Source organism: Callorhinus ursinus, unplaced genomic scaffold (genome assembly GCF_003265705.2).
Source record: "Callorhinus ursinus isolate GAN/ISIS: 27379988/994484 unplaced genomic scaffold, GSC_fseal_2.0 scaffold68, whole genome shotgun sequence".
Lineage (NCBI taxonomy): Eukaryota > Metazoa > Chordata > Mammalia > Carnivora > Otariidae > Callorhinus > Callorhinus ursinus.
In genome coordinates, this window is record NW_027397130.1 from 3,665,430 (window position 1) to 3,685,405 (window position 19,976).

Sequence of the window (19,976 nt, forward strand, 5' to 3'; positions counted from 1 at the left end):
CTCCTGCCAAGCCTGCTAGCTTCCCACGGGCAGGGCCCACGCAGAGTGTTCCTGCATCTCTTCACTCATGGGGCCACCAGCAGGCTCAACACCGAGTCCCCCCCTGACTGACTGCAGGGGTGGTGCACAGTGCTGTTAGAGCCACAAGGATGTGGACGCTGCGAACACAGGATCCCGGCTCACTCTCCTCACCAAGGGCTTATGGGAGCACTGGGAGCCGAGATAAGTCAGGCCTGCCCTGCAGGAGTGTGGGTAAGGCCATCAGGGTATCGGGTGCTCAGCCATCAGCAGGAATAAACAGATACACCACCTGCAGAGAGTAGACAGTCAGTAAATCCAACCATCCACCCCAGCCACCACCTGGGCTGCCTGCTCCTCTCTGAGGCTGCTTTGGGGAGAATGAGCATCCAGGAATGAACCAGAAATGGGGGCCAACTTAAGGACCCCCCCCACTATCGATCTCAATCACAGGAAAGGACCCTGGCCTCTGACTTCAGCACTGACTGACCTCTGACCTCTGACTCCTGGCCCCCCTGCTCCCATACCACACCCCCCATTCCCTCTCACACACACACACTCTCATACACACACACACACGCACGCACACACACACACACACACACACAGGCACACATGCCCTGGGATTCCTGGCCTTCCCCACTAATCCAGTGCTCCCAAAGTACATGGCCCCACCTGGGGCGGGGCAGAAGCATGCCCGTCCGGGAATAGGCAAGCCACACTGGAACAGCCGGTTGGGTGTTTCTGTTTCAACGGTAAATGGGGGGGGGGGGTGTCACTGCTCACTTATCAGTACTGCCCGCTTCAGGGAAATAACCCACGGCCCTATCAGAACCATCAGGCCAGGCTGAGCTGGGGGGCCCCAAGTGCCCCAGGACGGTCGAGGAGGAAGTGCTATCTAGGCGTCCCCTGCACTGCTCCCTAGACACATGTCCCCTCCAAAGAACAAAGCTTCCCCCACCTTTCAGCTCAGTCTTCAATACCGCGTGCCCAGGCACCTTCACTATTCTCATAAGGAAAAAAACCAAAAAGACATGTATCATATGCCCTCACTGATATGAGGAATTCTTAATCTCAGGAAACAAACTGAGGGGTGCTGGAGTGGTGGGGGGTGGGAGGGATGGGGTGGCTGGGTGAAAGGCATTGGGGAGGGTATGTGCTATGGTGAGCGCTGTGAATTGTGCAAGACTGTTGAATCACAGATCTGTACCTCTGAAACAAATAATGCAATATATGTTAAGGAAAAAAAAACCAATCCTAAAATACTTTCCACACCTCCTCACCGGTTAGCCCTACCCGCCCTGAGGCATCTGACCACCTGCCTGGCTCAGCCCAACAGCACAATGAGGTAGTTCACTTCCCACACCCAACAATGCCACCTGCCCAGGCAGTGGGCCTCCCAGCAGGAAGTGGGAACCACCAGAGAGGCCAGAAGCTCTATCAGTGATTCTTAAGACCTCAGAAACTCCTGGGGAGTTGTTTTGTTTTGTTTTTTGAAAAAAATACCATGCTGGATTTGTCCCCAGAGAGCCGGATTCAAGAGACTGAGGAGGGCAGTCTGGGCTTTAATATTTCTTTTAACATATCCCCAGGTGAAAACCACCGATGTGAGGAAAAAAAAGACTTCCACCCACCCAATGATCCCAAAATGACCTCAGATCTAAACAACGCAGACAAGTGGCCATGGCCGTCTGCAGCCTGGACTCCCAGGCAGAGACCAGAGACCAAGAGAACACCACCCCCGCCTCCATCAGCCCTTCTGCAAGACTCCAAGACCAGCCCAGGAGCAAAACAGCCTCTGACCACCAAAGAGAAGCCAGAAAAACCACACACATCACCCATGGCCAGAGGCTCTCTGCACCAGTCACTTTTCTTTAGCCACAGGACTACGCTCAGTCGTGTGGCCCCTGGAGCATCAGGAGTGACTCCGCCCCAGAGGCAGGTGCCCTCAAAATAGCGAGCGGCAGCGGGGATAATCCCTCTGCTCAGCACAAGGTTTTAAACCCGTTTATCCCCGTCTCAGACCTCGGCCCTGGGATTATGGCCTGTGCGGGCTGCCCCAGGGATGCCGATGCCTGTGGGGGTCGTAATCCACATGCAGTTCAGACCATGACCCACATATGGGCAGCGCCGTTCGGCTCAGAACGGAAAGGATGTGGCCTCGACTTCCTCAACCATGAAAAAAAAGCGGAGGATTCACACAGAGGAAAAAGACCACAGTGCGGAGGGAAAGACTGAAAAACCAGGATGTTCAACACCAAATAACTCATCCCTAACACATCCTCTGTCCCTGAAAAGGGCCCAGCGATGCAGGGGAGACCACTGACCAGGGAGGGCGACGGTAGGGGCCTCTCCACGCCCCGCCCCGAGAAGTTCCATGCACACTTCCTGAAACAGCCACCCACGTCATCTGTGTTAAGTTCTGGGAGCACGAGAGGGAGAAATGTGGGCAACTGAAACTCTCAATAGGTGGCACGTGCACACGGCTGCCAGGAGGACGAGAGAGGAGGAGGGCCCGGCGCTAACTGCATACCTTTGGCATGGAACGTCCAGCCCCTCCGCCAGTACTCCTGCAGCTGGACCCGCTCCTGCTGCCCCAGGCTGCACACCTCACTGAAGAACTGTCGCTCGATGTGCACGTACGCGGCCGGGATGGCCCCCGCCACCCCCTTGGCTCCGAAGAAGCCGTTCACCTCCGGGGAGGCCAGCAAGATCTGGTACTCGGCCCGCGTGCCCAAGACCAGGTCCATGTAGGCCTGGGTCAGGTTGAAGTAGCCAGTGGTGAGATAGACCTTGGCTCCTCGCTCAGCCTCTGTCAACAGGGTCTCCGTGACGATCTCGTCAATCTGGATCTCAAAAGGCTTCATCTGGATCAATGGGTAAATCCAGGTATCAGGGGCTGGCCTCCGGTCCCCGGCAGCTGCTGCGTCCTCCTGAGTCAAGAGGGAGTCGCCATGGAAGGTCTGGGCGTGCAACACTTGCTGGCGGGCCCTGGCCGAGTTGATCACATCCATCACCCTCTTGTTGGCCGCCCTGCAGTATGCAGCCCGGTCACCTGTGGGGACACACGGGAGGGAAGGGTGAAGGAGAAAAAGTGTAGGCTCTGGACTCTTGCCTGCACGGGGACATGGCAACAGACAGGCAAGTGCAGACGCCCTGACTGACCATCTACGGACATGCTCCGATGGAGCACTGGCCCCAGGCTCCAAGCAAGGCTCCTCCGTGGATATCAACATCCAAGGAAAGGCTACGAAGAGCCTGCACCAAGAAACATGAAAAGGCCTCTACCAGTTCCATTTATGAAAAGTTCTTTTAAAGATTTTTTCTGAAGTCATCTCCACACCCAATGTGTGTCACGACCCCAAGACCAAGAGTCGCTTGCTCTACCATGAATCCAACTGAGCCAGCTAGGTGCCCCTACAAAGTTCAAAAACAGGCCAGACTACTTGAGGGCGACAGAAATCAAGGGAGTGGAACCTTGGGATTCAGGGCCTGAGAGGGGACCAGAGGGCGCTTCCAGGAGCTGGCCCACGAGGCATACGCATGTGAACTGCACGCCTACGGGTGGTGTTCAGCATGTACTTCAGCCAGAAGGTTTAACAATAAAGGTACATGTGAGTGTGAGCCACAAAGCATGGACACGACTGTGGGCTGAGCAAGCGCCACGTGGTGGGACAGTGGGAGCGGGGCCCCCAAGGTGCAGCACGTGGACAGGCAGGCTGGGACCCTGCATGTCTACACAAGACACTGGAGACAAGCAGCTGTCCAGACACACTGGACGGACGAGAAATGACCATAAATGCTATCAGCAGACAAGCCTGAACACTAACGAGCCAGCATCCAACCCGAGAAGTGAGGATAAAACCAAAAGCACAGTGTGAGCAGGGAGCAGGCGAAGAGCAAGGTTCACAGAATGACAATGATGGGAGAACAGAGAATGTCCACACTGCCCAGAGCTGGCCCTCCAGGAAGCGGAGCAAACAGCAAGTCTCGGGGAAGGCTGAGCCAGAATCAAAGAGGAAGAGGACCAGGACGCACTCACGCACTCACAGCTGGGGACAGGGCCGCACGTGAGGGCCTCTGGGGGTGGGCTCAGGGACAAGGAGAAGGGATGGCCTGTGCGAACCCTCCCTCCCTGACAGCAGCACCCACGGGGGGAGGAGGCAGCCACCGGCCCCATCATGTCTCAGGCTGTCCTTCTGAGTGTCACGAGCGTCCCCTGCATGTGTTCACTCCTTCTGAGTTACCCTGGTCCCCTGAGTACATCTGCGCCTGCCCAGGCGCCCCTACCTGCCCCCTGAGCATGTTGACTCATCCTTCCCAGAACGTGGGGCCTACTTCTCCGCACATTCATGCCTGGCCTGTAAAGTTAGACCAGGGGTTGGCCAGTGTTTCCTGTATGGGCCAGATATTAAGTATTTCAGGCTTTGCAAACCAAACAACAAAACTGAGGATAATACACAGGCACTCATATAATGAGAGAAAACAAATTTCCACAAATTTTTTATTCATAAAAATTCAAAATATCATAATAATAACTGAGGATCCAGGGTGGCAGCAGGCAGGACAGGTACCCCAATCACATATTGGCTCCAGGGCTAGGGCTCCTCTGGCACCCAGGACAGGGGCTCTTCTCCTTATAAGGTCAGGGTCTACCCCTCCCCACATTGCTGACACTATTGCAAATTCAGCAGCAGGCCTTCCCAAAGGCCACCAGGAAGCCGCAGGAATCACAGGAATGCAAATGCCCCCAAGAACACTAGTTGCCAGGGTTTGCCTGTTTCCAGGGAGCAAAGCTGAGGGCTCTCCCATTTCACTTTCCAGGCAGGAGGCCACAGACCTCAGCAGAGCTGAGAGCCACAGAGCCTCCGTGCTCCCCACTGGGGAACTGGCCCTGGGGAGGGCAGTCAGTCAGCAGGCTACTTCCTGTAAGTGTCGGGCAGGCCCCTGGCTTCCTCCCCCAGGCCCAGGCCGAAGCCCACACTCCCACCTTCCCAGGACCCACAGAGCATGACTGGTGGCCAGTGAGTCACCTCTGTCTGGCCTCAGAGACAAAAGCAGAATGAGGCTCTGCCACCCAAGTCTCGCCAGCCCGAAGCAAGACTCCTAGAGGTGCACTTCCCCCAGCCCTCACCCCCACCCACAAGCTTGGGAGGGCAGCAGAGCCCGGGACCGTACCTTTGTAAGGGTGCACCATCCCCTCCACCACCTGCACCGTGTCATCCCCCTGCAACTGCAGGGACACGTCCCCCACTGCGTCCACCAGCTCCGTGAAGAAGTCCGCAATCTCGGGGCAGTCCTGCAAGAACACGTAGCGGTCCTGGCGGTTGGTGAAGTAGGAGTCGCTCAGGTTCGCGCTGCAGGGAGGAAAGAGCCAGGTGAGGACTCAGGCTGGAGAGGGTGTGACAGCAGGTGCTTGGGAGTAAGCGGGAGCAGGGCGGCGACAAACACGGGTCAGGACCCCACGGCGGCAGCAGACCCTGAGCGTGGCCACTCATACGAGGCACAAGTGGCATGAGGTGACACAAAGGAGGGAGCCACAGAGCCCCGCCCCTGGGGTGACAATCAGCTGGGAGAAGAATGACACTCATAAAGCCAACTACCCCCCGGGGCTCATCTCCAGGGCCCAAGTTTCAGCATCAAAAGGACCTGGACTGTCATGGTGGCTCTGCGGTTTGTTTCTTCCGTGTTCCTGGCTCTGCCTAAGGAAGTCATTCGTCCTCTCTAGTCTCTTGCGCACTAAGTGAGGAAAACACTACATGGGTCCCCACGAGGATGACCTGTGACAGCACACCCAGGCACAGAAGAGTGGCTGGCATCCAGAAAGTGCTCAAGAAGCCAGGGCACCCTTCTGAGCACCCCGGGTGGGCTTCCGGTGGCCACAGCCAGAACCACCGGAAGACAGTGAGGCAGTATGACACCTCGACTAGAAACGTACGACCACGTTCCTTCTCTGTGTTCCGCTAACCTCCACCCTGGACGATATTAAGGGGAAGCCCTTGATGGAAGGGAACAAACTCACCCGCTCAAGATGACATTGTTGTCAAAGAGGTACACTTTAATGTGCTGCAGGCCGATCGTCTCATTAAAGCGCTCAGGGATCAGGAGCCGGAGAAGCCCACGGAGGTTAGGGGTATGGAAGAGAGAGACGCGAACCTGTTCTGGAAACCTCTGTAACAGCGGGAGCAGCATTGTGCGGGAGTTCTTCCTACCTAAATACAGGGGTGAGCAAAAGAAAAAGGACCGGCGATGCACACCAGAAGATACTGCGCCTGCTGGGGCGGAACCACCTACCATGGGCCCACATCTGCCTGCGTTGCCCATCCAAATCAGCCAGAACCCCTGGCACCATGGCGAGCCGGAGGACCTCAGACCAAATTTTGCTCTGGACACCGACACATCTCAGAACAAGACTGGGGCGGTCAGGGCAGCAGACATCTGCCATTTTAGCACCCAGCACCCATTCACCCTCCTCCTGGGAACCATACCCCACCTCCTCCTAGGGGTACCACCCCACTCCACTCTTGGCATTCCTACTCTGGATAATGATGGCTCTACCCTCCCTAAACTCGCACCCCAGCTCCACAGGAGGGCACCCAGGCCTGGACTGGGCCAGTCGGCGCAGGCACAGCCCCGGTGCGTGGCCCATGGCAGGCCACTCAGGAGCTTCGGTCTGACCCTCAGGAAGCAGACTCTCTTCCGATGGACAAAATGTCATGGCCAGATGGGCCTGGGGCTTCCAGAGGCCACCACATGGAGCCTGAGAATAAAGCCAGCCCAAAAGAAGGAGGGCCAGGGGCGCCTGGGTGGCTCAGTCATTAGGCATCTGCCTTCAGCTCAGGTCATGATCCCAGGGTCCTGGGATCAAGCCCCACATCAGGCTCCCTGCTCAGCAGGAAGCCTGTTTCTCCCTCTCCCACTCCCTCTGCTTGTGTTCCCTCTCTCACTATATCTCTCTGTCAAATAAATAAAATCTTTAAAAAAAAATAAAAATAAAACCACAGAAATTTAAAAAAAAAAAAGGGGGAGGAGGGCCAGCAGATGGGTCCTGGTGACCAGCCAAACACCCAGATCATGACCCACCCAAAGCAGGTCAGTCATGGGAGTTGAAAACTGCCTCTTTTTTGCCCAAGTTGTTTTTTCTTGAGCTTCCAGTCACTTGCTACAGAAGGAATGCTGATGGACAACTCAGGCAGTCTGGGGGCTATCTTCAAACATCCTTGCCTTTGCTGGGGGGGGAGTGTACTCCTGAACAAGGGCTCTGAAAAAGGAAACGTCAGAGGCAGGGAGTGCACCAGACCCACCTCTTGAGCCCCGTGTGAAGTCCAAGAGGATGGACACCTTGAGGTCTGAAGGGAACTTGGCTTGGAGTGACTTTTCCAGAGTGCTTTCCAGGCAATCCACCTATCAAGGAAAGAACCCCAAAAGAACAGAAGTATAAGACTGAAAAAGATTATTATGTATTAAAAGAACAGATTAAGGGGCGCCTGGGTGGCTTAGTCAGTTGTCGGCTTGGTTGTCAGCTCAGGTCTTGATCTCAGGGTTGTGAGTTCAAGCCCCACATTGAGCTCCACACTGGGTGTGGAGCCTACTTTAAAAAAAAAAAAAAAAAGGATCAACTTGCCAGGTAACGCCGCCCCCCCCCCCCACATCCTCTTGGAACACACATATGGACCATGAGCACTCAAGAGTCAATACCATGAGATTTCTTCTTCTGAGACCAGTAACAGTAACCATAAGGTGCCACGTGGCACCCTCGTCCAGCCGGGCCTCTCAGGAAGAGAGGGTCTATGGGTCAGAGACATGATGCCCAAGCATTCTGGACCTTGCCACTCTTGGAAAGGCTCTCTAAGACACGAGCTCTCACACGTTTCAACAGACAATCCCCACAGACACACAGCAAACAGTGCCTACACATGGACAGCGCACGGTAAATATTTGCTGAACCAATGAATCCAAGACACAACCTGCCCACGGGCCACTCTCCATGAGCTGGACATGACATTTTTCTCTCAGAAGAACAAACAGGCTTCCCAAGCTTGCAGCTAAAAGCATGTCCTGAAGACAGAGGGAGACCTCCCTGCCAAGGAGGGAGAGGAGAGGACAGATGTGCTTCTGCTGACCCCCCCTTCCCACCACTCTCTGCACCCAATCCCTGGCTCCTACCTGTGGGTGTCCAGACAAAGAGGAACCCAAGAAACACTCAGGCCCATTTCAGAGCCTCAGAGTGGAAAGCCATCCCAAGAGTCTCACCCACATTCATGTTAAGTCAGCCTAGAGACAACGCCCGCGCACCAGAGCATGCACTGGACTCACGCCGCACGAAGCTCGCCCTAAGCAAACCGGCGGTGTCTGCTCCTTCCCACCCTGCCCATCTCACGACAGGTGACAAGTGTGGAGTGACACCAAGTCCAGGGGGAACAGGCAGGCCACAGACCTGGCACCTGAACCCAGCCCGACCTGCGCTTCAGTTCATTTGTCTAGTACAGGGTCAGAAAATCTTTTCTGCAAAAGGCCAGGCAGCAAATATCCTGGGGCTTGGGGGCCAGAGGGTCTCTGTCACAACTACTCTGTTCTGCCTTTGCGGCAAGCAAGCAGTTGCAGACAATACATCTGTGAGCAAGCACAGCTGTGTTCCAATAAAGCTTTACTTATGGATACAGAAATTTGAATTTCACAGGCTTTTCCTGTATCATAAATATTCTCCTCCTTTTGATTGTTTTCCAGTCATCTGAAAACACAAAAACCATTCTTAACCCACACACCATATAAAAACAGGCAGCGGGCCGTAGTTGGCTGAGCCCTAGACCGGCAGACAGAGCAGCCTCGGAACCCCAGTGCACGGTGGGGAGGACGTGAGAGCGAGGATGAGCGCCGCCCCCCGCACCCCTCACTGGCCCTCCTGACGGGGCCGACCCCCAGCGGCGGCTGTGAGATGAGGGCCAAGACAAGGCGGCTCGACCCCAACTCTACGGCGCCATGTGGCCGGGGGTGCAGGGCAATTCACTGCTGCCGTGGGGACCACCCCACCTCAAACCTTACCAGCTCCTGTTCCAAAGGACCCGTCCCCAGGTAGAGCGACGCCATCACCACGCGTCTCTTGGCCACCTTGATCTGGCCCTAAAAGAGAAGAAACAAGTCACAGTCATGGCTTCCACAGCTCACCGAGGAAACCTAACAAGTAATGCTCCGGGCCCAACTTCTGGTATCTGAAGCTGATGGTAACCGCCCAAATAAGGACCCGCGATACTAATTTAAAATACTCCCCCTGGGGCCCCTGGGTGGCTCAGTTAAGCGTCTGCCTTCGGCTCAGGTCATGGTCCCAGGGTCCTGGGATCGAGCCCCGCGTCGGGCTCCCTGCTCGGCGGGAAGCCTGCTTCTCCCTCTGCCACTGCCCCTGCTTGTGTTCCCTCTCTCGCTGTGTCTCTCTGTCAAATAAAAAAAAAAAAAAAATACCCCCCTGAAAGACACGACCCGACTGTACGAGACATGACACAGCCACCAAAGAATGAGGCATGTGTTCCACAGCCTACTGCTGGGGTGGAAGCCGTCGCTGCCCCGGGTGCAAACCACCCGGGGGCGTCACATGGGGCACGTGCAGGGCACGAGAGCGTAGTCCCTGAGGGGCAGAGGAGGGGAGGGGAGCGCGAGAGCCAACGTGCAGGCCGCTCTGCCCCCGTCCACACCTACGTGGCTGGATTTCCCAACGAGCGGGCACGTTTTTCCTCTGAAACGCAGAAGGGTCCCCAGGCACAAGGACAGAACAGACCAGCACTCCAAGATGACTCTGTCACCTCAGTCCCAACGGGCAGAGTGCTCGCTCCAGACCTGCTCCAGCGTAGGGAACGATAAACCCTCCAGAGCTCGAAGCATCCTGCCCCAAGGAGGGTGACAGGCAGAGAAAAACGGGCAGCATGCCAAAGGTCATGCTCTGGAAGGAGAGGCAGGAGGGCCAGGCCTCGAGGGAGGAGGGAGGCAGAAAGCAGGGCACACACCTGCTTTCTGACCCGGGAGGGATGCGGCACCCACAGCCCGCACAGCCTGCACAGGAGGGGTGCCCTGACCACAGAAACACACCAACACACTGGCACAAGGCCTGCAGACCAGGAAAGCACAAGAGAATGTCCCAAGTCCACCGTCTCCTCTGTCTGGTTATTTGGGAAGCGGATGCCTGCAGGGAATGCCATTACACGGAGCCAACAGTGACTCTGGGAAAGGGCACCTCGGCTCCGGCACTGCGACAAGGGCTCGCAGGCCAGGCAGACGGCAGGCTGCACCCCCCTCTCAGGGAACAAGGCTGCTCTGTGGGCCCGGGGAAGACACGTATCCCACTCAGCGCAAACCCGGCGTCAGAATCTGCCCCGGACTCAGTTCAAAGGGCAAGAGAGATGGGCTTCCTCCCAGCCTGCTGGGCCAAACCCTGGGGCCCTTCCTGCCTCCACCGCCCCACCCAGGCAGGTTTGCAGACGGGGATGGCCACACAGAGACGCAGCCAGTCCTTCACCCGGAGTTGACTAGAACACAAAGAACTGCCTCTGCAAAACCTGTTTCTTCAAGCCAAACAGAGAACCAAGTAGGAGCAAAGAGCAAACCACTTTAACATCGGTTCTCCACAAAAAAGATGCACAGGACGGATGAGCAGTGCAGGGAAGTGGGAAGTACACGTAAACAGACAGCCACAAACACACACATGCAGAATGCATTCTGGAAAGAGCCAGTCAGAAATTAAGCTAAGTGTGGATCTACAGAACAACAGGGCAAAAGGAGAATGTACAAGTATTCAAATCCAGTACAGTTCATTCTGCGGAAAAATTAATCTCTACATGTATTTCCTATTATCTACCACCATTCTGCCTGTCTGACCTCATCATACCTTAATTCAAACATCGTTGCTAATTTGAACCCACAAGGTTCATGTTAACAAAAATTAATCAGCTTCGGGGCGCCTGGGTGGCTCAGTCAGTTAGGCATCTGCCTTCTGCTCAGGTCACGGTCCCAGGGTCCTGGGATCGAGCCCCACATTGGGCTCCTGGCTCCGTGGGAAGCCTGCTTCTCCCTCTCCCACTCCCCCTGCTTGGGTTCCCTCTCTCGCTGTGTCTCTGTCAAATAAATGAATAAAATCTTTAAAAAAAAAATTAATCGGGGGGCGCCTCGGTGGCTCAGTTGGTTAAGCGACTGCCTTCGGCTCAGGTCATGATCCTGGAGTCCCAGGATCGAGTCCCACATCAGGCTCCCTGCTCAGCAGGGAGTCTGCTTCTCCCTCTGACCCTCTTCCCTCTCGTGCTCTCTATCTCTCATTCTCTCTCTCTCAAATAAATAATCTTAAAAAAAAAATAAGGAACCAGTTCAGTCAGAAGAGCAGTTTAAAAAAAAAAAATTAATCGGCTTCAAATTACTTATTCCAATTAGCAGTTTCACCTCAAGTAACTAGATGGGCCACAAACACCTGAGTGCTAAAAGCTCAACCCCCAAATGCAAAGGTGAGCATCTCAGAGAAGGCACAAACTTTAGAGAAAGGCACAGGAAAGAAGAGGGATAAGGCCTAAAACCAGGTGTCCAACTTTTCCAGTGATCCGTAAAGCCTCTTCACCGAACAAGAGAATTCAACCACTTCCTACACATCAAATCTCATCCACGGGTCCCAGCTGGGTCTTCATTCCCCGTATGCCCTGCCTCCCAAGACGAAATCGCTACGTTGGAGATGTTTGCAGGGGCAGGGGTCTGTCGTGCTGTGACTAGAATAAGGTTCCTTTCTCCCCGGACATCGTTAGCAGGGACGCCCACACGCCCTCACTCACCTCCCTTCCGATGGAACCGACGGAATCATCTGTCCATAAGAATCAAAATTTAGGAGCTGCCCCTCACTGCCCACCCACTCTGAGCTACTCTACCTGAGACGTTAGCCACGCAGGGGAGCCTCTGATGACAGCACAACTCAAGCATTTGTGAGGCTAGAAACCTAACAGGGAGAAGAACCTACAGCAAGAAGCCGAGCAGCCATCAGAAACTTCCAGAACAGAAGGCACTTCTGCTCAGGACTCACCCAGCCTCAGGCCCCCAAGCCTCTAACTCCAGCATCCATCCCTCTCTCCCGTGGACACAACTTACCTTCATGAGCTCAAAAAACTCTGCCGGGGAAGAAAGCACCCTGACGTGGGAGCTGGAGACCCCGAACTCTGGGACCAGGTTTCGGATCCACTGGAACCTGTGCACACCCTCTGGACACAGGCAACAAGGAGGGGAGGTGATCTGGGGGACAGTCGGGGACAGCAAAGGAGCCAACAGCAGCCATGGTGACCTGGTTAAAGAGACACGCAAAGGGTCATACTTCTCCAACACTTACTCAGAAGTCTCCTCAGCTCCGGTGGGGGGACGGAGGGGAACGGGAATTTTTTTTTTTTTAAGCAATTTCAGATTCTCTAGACCATTTTAAGTGAGCCCAAGTCAAACTCTGCAAAAGGGCTTTTCCTTCAGCCCCTACTAGTTGAGCAACTTGAGAAGTGCCTATGCCTATAGCTAAACCCCAACTTGCAGTTGGCTCCAAACAGCTCCAAATCTAGAGCAGCCACAAGTAAACTCACAGAAGCCACCGCGTGGGTTAACACCAGGGTGCCGCACCAAAACGGCCTGCAGAAAGCCACTGGCAGCCACCTGGAGCCAGGGCGAGTCTGGAATGAGGGGGACCATTGCAACCCTGGCCCCCAGCTGCAGGGCTGCGGAGATAAATGAGACTTTTATTTAGGGAAGGACCCAGAAAAACCAAGTTTTCTCTTGAATACTCAGCTGTGGAGAGAACTGGAGGAAGAAGAGCCTGAGGGAAGGGGGGACCATCTCGGCAGTGGCGAGAATTGCCCCCTCAGCCCTGGACACGTTGTCCTTGGGGCTCGTGCCACATAAAGCTGCACCCCTCGCCCCCCACGGCCGGCTCCACTCCACTCAAGACAGAGACAGCAGCAACCAAGGTCCTGCCCGTGGAACCACATGTCTGCTGCCCGCCGGCTGCCACCCCCCGTTCCATGGGCCCAGGGAGGGGCAACACACCCAGAGCCCCACACAAGCCCGGCCCTATTCTCAATTCCTGCAAACAGCAGCAGGAAAATCCTCTGCAGTGCGTGCCCTTCTACTGCAGCTCAGAGAGGGACTCTGGGGAAAGGGCACTTGAACACCCCAAGGCCTGAAGGGTCACAGATTCCAGGAAGATGACTTCATTCACTTGCCTCATGATCAAGCGCAGAATCTTCCCAGGGCCCCGCAAATGTCCCTACACAGACACCAGATGGCCCACAGCTGTGCTTCCCAGAAAGCCCACTGGTCTGTCCCAGCCGACTCACTGCCAAGAAAACTTTAGTCAACGGTTGAAGGTGGCGGCTCTCTAGACCCCGGGAAGCCAGGGGCTGGCCTGGGGCCCCACGGTGCAGAGCGGGTAGAGCAGCTATGCTTTCTCGCTGTTTCAGAGAGGGGGTGATGGCACTTGGGGGGACCAGCTTGCTAAGGTTCTCTGGCTTCCAGGCGATGAACAGCAGCTTGCAAATGAAAGGCTTAGACACGTAAACTAGGGATTGCTGCCTCGATTTCCCAAACTGTAGGCCTTATTCCTGCTGTGCTCAAAGCTAACTTCCAGGAGGAGAGGGAAAGACCCTTCAGTCCAATGGAAAACCACGAGACAATGGGAAAGTCAGCACAACACTCTATCAATCTGAAGCCCCAGAGGGGGCTTAAAGTCTAATATTCATTAATTAAACATGGTCTATTTGAGGTGGAAAACCCCATAGCAGCGCCACACCAACGGATCTCCCAGCCTCACGGCACTTACCTCTCTCAGCCCATATGAAAAAGAACCAGGGCGACCGCTAAAACCCCACCCCCCCCAACACCACGCCGTCAGTCCCGCATCCTTCCCCTGGGCCAGGAGACTCCAATGGGCTCCCCAAAAGGAAGCTGCGGAGACACATCCTCGGCACACAGTGACCCAGAGAGGGCAAGTGCCAGCTCGGGCCATGACCCCAGGCACCGTGTGAGCACTGTTCTGTCCTGTGGGGGGCACAAGAGCAGCCCGGCCCCCCACGAACCTGGGGACCTCACAGGCTTATACACCTGAAACCATCTAAGAACGATGCAAGAGGAAAATGCCACCACGAACTAAAGGTTGAAATGTGCAGCACGTGTGCTTCAAGTGACAGGAAAGGGGAGCTGGCGGCACCGAGCAGCCGGGGAGGACTGAGGACACCCTCCCTGGAGCGATGAGGCAGGGCGAGCGGAGGGGCCGCTCCAGGCAAGGAGGGGGCTGAGCAAGTGTAAGCCATGGGCGCTGGCGAGCACCACCATCCACGGGAAAGCCCAGGAGGGTCTCCACAGCCAGTCCGGAGGACACAAGGACCCAGGGCCCACCGTCAGCCCGGGCCTGCCCTGGAGACGCACCGGGCAGGCTGCGGCGGGCAGGGCTCAGGGCCCCGGGCGGCCATGGGCAGGCCTCATCCCTGCCAGGCAGCTCTCCCTGGGAATGCTCCACCAGGGCCTCCGTCCAAGATTTGTTGAGGGCTTTTTTATGTTGGCTTCCTGTTTCATCTGTGTACTGACAGGTTCATTTTTGCTAGAGAGGAGAAGGTGCTGAAAGCCAATTAGGTGCAGGGAGTCGTGGAGGGGGAGACCCAACCCTGAGCGGCAGTTTTAGACACCCGAAGAGGAAGGCGCTCTGAGAAGGAGCAGAGCGTTTTATGAAGGTCCCCCCAGTGACAGCATGGGCATGGGGGAGACCACACCTGGAAGGGTGACACTCAAAATCTAACTGGAGTGCCTCAGCCGGGGCAGAAGCAGCCACGCCCAAGTCTGCTCAGAGGCTCAATTTTTTTCCTTTTGCCTCAGCCAGAAGTCCAGGGGGGGTTAGTTCCTGCTTTCCACAACCTAACTCCTGGGAATCTTCCCAGAAAAGGCTGCTCCCGGTGCTAGCAGCAACCCCACCGTACAGTCACCCCAGTCTCCAGGGGCGACCACCTGCACAGGCAAGTCCCCTCACCCCAGGGAGGCTTACTAAGAAACCACACGTCCCAGGTCAGGAACCGAAGCCCCGAGAGATCTGAGGAGCTGTGGTTAGTTCACCAAAAAAGCAGAGCCGAGTCACACATGCCATTCAGAGAACTAAACGGGCACACACAATTTCCACATCTAGACCTGGACTCCCCTGAATCATCTTTCTAGGACCATCCAGCTCCCGTTTCTAGTTACAAAGAAGAGGAAGTGGTGGGGGGTAGGGGTCCAGATAATAGCTTCTGCGGCTCAGGAATATCATGGAAGTTTGGAGAACAGGGCCAGGGCAAGCGCACAGGGACGCTCAGGCAAGCCGGTGGCAGAGGCGGCAACAGCAAACAATGCAAACCGGTCCCCAGCCGACAGTTCTAACGGTGAGAGGAACCGGCGGGCTCTGTGAGGACAGGCTCCGGCCACCCATGGGACACCTGACTCTGAAGTTCAGCCACAGGATTTAAGGCTTCCTGTGGAATCTGCAAAATCCCTGCACTGGGCGGCAGGCTGGGTCTAAGTGCTGAAGACCCCTGGCCTGGGGCCCTTCCTCTACCCAGGGAGAGACCTGTGCAGACAGGGTGATGGGAAGGCTTCAGGGTGACTCTAGGATGGCACAAGGAGCATGAAGGGAGGGAGGCACGGAGGGGAGGGAAGTTTCTTCCCACCATCTCTAAGAGAAATCCACATCTGAACTGCCTTGACTAAGGATACTCCTGTCCCTGAGCCCCTGGATGGGGGGCCACCACTAAGTGAAGACAGTGGAAGCCTACCTGACCCCCAGGGCAGTCCTAGGTGGGACAGGGCAGCCCACCCCTCCTGCCAGGCATGGGAAGGCAGTGGGACTCGAGTTCAGAATAATCAGCCACTTGGAAACAGAGCAAAAGAGCCACTGAGACACGACCAAACACAGCTATTGACACAGGGAGCCTCAGGGGAAAGAAGGTATTTCTCCTTTTTGTGGGGAGACAGGAGTTCTCCATTTCACCAAACATCTTGAAGCTGCATGTGCTCCATGGAAAAATACTGGCACACCTTGCATTTTTCCTTTGTCTGGATGTGCAACAATGTGCCTGGAGGTCCAACCAAGTTCTGTGGCCAGTGGCAAGATGCCAATAAAGAAAGGCAGGGGCGCCTGGGTGGCTCAGTCAGTTAAGCATCTGACACCTGATTTCAGCTCAGGTCATGATCTCAGGTTGGTGAGATCAAGCCCCATGTCAGGCTCCGTGCTGGGTGTGGAGCACGCTTAAGATCCTCTCTCTCTCTTCGTCTACCCACTCCCCACCTCCCTCTCTTAAAAAAAAAAAAAAGAAAAAGAAGAAGAAGAAATGGAAAGGCAAATACTAGATAATTACACCCAGGTCTACACTTTACCTTTACATATCCCCTCCAAGGCCTCTCCCCCTCAGAGGACACAGGTCTGATCCCCAGGGGCCGCAGAGTGTCACCCACCACCCAGTGGGGAAAAAAAAAGCAAGCTGGCCAACCTCTTAGGGTCTTTTCACAAGGTGGCACCTTGGGCTCTGAACAAAGAACACAGTGATGTGGGAGGACCATCTTCCTACACGAAGCAAAAATCCTGAACAGACAGTACTGAAGTTCTACCTTCTGTCCAGTACCGTACTTGGGGCATTAACTAAGCAGCCCCCGCTATGGGCTCCGTCATGCTCTGAATCCATGAGCTCTTCTGGAACTATAAGATAAAATTCGTGGTACAAGCTCTGTGGCTTGGGTCCCACCCAACTCTGTACAAAACGATGAAAAAAGAAGTTCTTAAAAGAAACTAAGTTCTGTGGACTGCAATATTTTCAGAAACTACTTTTTTAAGAAAAACCCACCCTCCCCGCTCAGTCATGAACATTTAAACGTCAGAAAGTGAGCTAAGGAGAAAAGAGTAACAGTCACAGCACTTCCTGAGAAGAGCTCAACAAACTACGTGAAGGCACCATACTTCCTGCGTCCCCGGCAGCAGGCGGCCCTTCCTGACTAACGCAACACCAAGTCCAAGAAAGGGAAGTGAGTGTGAATTCCCGTAGGTTACAAAAGACCAACCGCCCGCTGAACTCCCACAAGAAGTCCAGCATGGGAGGCCAGGCTGCCAGCATCTGACTACATGCTGACCAGATGACTGTCCTCTTGACTTGCCCAAAAGGAAATCGATCACATCCAGGGGCCAGAAAGCTAACATAACCCACAATACACCTCAGGGGGCCCAAGCAGCAGGCAAAGCAAAGTGCCTGATGAGAACCAATCACACTTTCTACTAATCCAAAGGCTTTGACCCACAGTACTTCCCAGCAGCCTTGAAAAGAACTCGTTTACATGAATCAGATCACATGTTTACAAGTGGATTATCTATCAGAACACTTTAATCCCAGGCTAGCTGCTATCTCTCTAGGAGCACACAACTGACTGACCCAGCCTAATTAATCACCAGACGCAATGTGTTCCGGGGGTACTCATGTTAATATGAACTCAATAAAGCTACAATTTGGGGTGCCGGGTGGCTCAGTCGGTGAAGCGTCTGCCTTCGGCTCAGGTCATGACCCCAGGACCCTGCGATCCAGCCCCGCCTCTGGCTCCCTGCTCCGCGGGGAGCCTGCTTCTCCCTCTGCCTGCCGCCCCCCTGCCTGTGCATGCTCTCTCACTCTCTATCAAATAAATAAAATCTTTAAAAAAATAAAATAAAGCTACAATTTAAAAATCTCTCTGTTGTAAATTTTTTTAAAAAATTTTATTCATTTGACAGAGGGAACACAAGCAGAGGGAAAGAGAGGGAGAAGCAGGCTCCCTGCTGAGCAAGGAGCCCGATGTGGGACTCGATCCCAGGACCCTGGGATCACGACCCGGGCTGAAGGCAGCCGCTTAACTGACTGAGCCACCCAGGCGTCCCTGTCTGTTGTAAATCTTACTCCAATCCCTGCAAGATCAAATCTGAATTATTTGGGGAAATTATGCTTTGATTCTAAATATCCCCCTCCCACCCATTCTACTACTATAAATAAGCCAAGAGATGGCTCTACTAACCTGTAACAAGCAAGCAGCATCACAAAGTTCAAAGAAGAAGTAATTTCTGGAAATGTGGTCCCTCAGAGCGGAAACTACTAACAAGCTGAACTGGAGTATGCCGACCTGCCACTATGACATCAGATACCTAACTGAAAGAACAGTCTTCTGGTTGTCTGTCTCCCTCTTATAACTCAGGAAAGTTAGAAGCCCCTCACCCCTTCACACTCACTGACTCACTCACACACACACCTCGAAGAGAAAATAGGACTTGAGTTTCAATAATAAAGCCCTTTCTGCACATATAGCTCAAGCTGAAAATCGTTTGTTTGGGTTTTTTAGAGGAGGCCACAAAGAAAATACTTCCTTCTAGGGCAGGCAAGCTCAAGATTAGGAACTCCTGCCCTCCTGACACATTTCCCACTCAGTCCCATCTACTCCAAACGAGTCAATTCCGTGGAGTCTGAGGACTCCTAAACACCACCTACGGTGCTGTCTCCCCGTCCCGAGCTCCAGATCTGTCGGTCAGCTACACACTGACACCTCTACTCAGAGGCACCTGGATCCTAGTTAACACACCCAAACTCACCTTATCGTCACCCCCCCCAAGCCCAGTCCTTTCTTAACCCTGTTGTAATGATGTGTGATTCCACCCATGCAGTCACCCAAGTCCCTCTACACGTCCCCCACCAGAGCTAACTCTAATCCCTTCCACTCTGCAACACCTCAGGCCTAGACCACCATCCAAGGAAACTGAACAAGCAATCTCAGAGCTTGCCTCCCTGGGTGTCAGCCCAGAGGACAAACTTGCTCCCGGCTCCTCCCTTGGCTCAGTACCGCCAGTCGGCTCCTGGAAATGACTTGAGTACCTGCAGCACCTCAGAACTGCCTTCCACCTTTGCTGCCACAATCATCAGCCCACACCACTCACCACCCTTCCCTGAACACCAGCTCCCCCTTCTTTACCCAGCGTACTCCTACACTCCAAAACACAGCTCTGAGATCACCCCCACCAGGAAGACTTCTGTGACCTCCTGCTGTGCCTCTCAGGTGCTGCCATGACCTCTACCTTACCTTACTATTACTGTCAGCTTATGGGTCTGAGCATCTTGAAGATGGGGCGAGGTCTTTATCTTTGCTTCCTTGGTACCCAGCACAGCAGTGCTCTACACACGCATGCTGAATAAAGGAATGAGCCCAGAGGTCCAAAGTGATAATGAGTCAGATGCCTGCTCAAGAGAAAAACAACAGCATTTCTAGATCACTAATTGGAAGTAATTTTAAGTAGCATTCTCTGTCACTGTGGCTGTCTCTGTAACTAACAAAGAAACCACTGCAATGAAAGTACCCTCTCTCCACCCCTCTCGTTAGCCACGAGGGTTCATCAGGTACTCCAACAGGTGAGTCAGATTGGCAAGCTAAAATCTGACAAAGTCTAAGCTCATGACTACACAGAACTATTATCAACAATCAGAGTTACAAGAAACCACACCATTCGGGGAATGAGGAGTTGTGAGGTACAACTAATGGAGGAGAAACGAAAGTCAGCAGCCAATATAGGATGAATGGCCATACAGACCAGAGAAATCCCAAACCCCAAGCCACAGAGTCGGGTAAATCTGCAGACCGAATAACCGAATAAGGCAAGGGGGGGGGGGGGGGGTCAGAAAGCTACAGCGTTGTAACAGCACTGGTCAAAGCACTTATCTTCAGTCCTAGCAAACCGTTCTAAGGATTATAAAACACAAATTTTTTTTTTTAAGATTTCATTTATTTTTGAGAGAGTGAGAGAACATGAGCAGGGGAGGGAGGGGTAGAGGGAAAAGCACACTCCGAGGGCAAAATCCCAGGACCCTGGAATCATGACCTGAGCCAAAGGCAGAAGTTTAACTGACTGAGCCACCCAGGCACCCACAGATTTCTTTAAAACACAAAAC

At 54.3% G+C, this 19,976-nt stretch overlaps 1 protein-coding gene across 11 annotated transcripts in view; it reads right to left on the reverse strand.

Moving 5' to 3' along the window:
• The window catches only part of PGS1 (phosphatidylglycerophosphate synthase 1), a 41,996-nt gene that overhangs the window by 20,056 nt on the left and 1,964 nt on the right, over positions 1–19,976 (reverse strand). For 10 of the 11 annotated variants that reach the window (XR_012376213.1, XR_012376212.1, XR_012376210.1 and 7 more), the window contains exons 2-7: positions 12,127–12,316; positions 9,061–9,138; positions 7,323–7,422; positions 6,041–6,230; positions 5,197–5,375; positions 2,552–3,073 (exon numbers count right to left, since the gene is read on the reverse strand). Coding sequence is in view for 3 of the 11 variants with exons in the window: in XM_025859573.2 (XP_025715358.1) it covers positions 2,552–3,073; positions 5,197–5,375; positions 6,041–6,230; positions 7,323–7,422; positions 9,061–9,138; positions 12,127–12,316 (1,259 nt within the window). In the remaining 8 variants the exon portion in view is untranslated. Of the gene's footprint in view, positions 1–2,551; positions 3,074–5,196; positions 5,376–6,040; positions 6,231–7,322; positions 7,423–9,060; positions 9,139–12,126; positions 12,317–18,060; positions 18,198–19,976 lie in introns of those variants that run through there. The other variant, XR_012376211.1, reaches the window with a different exon arrangement.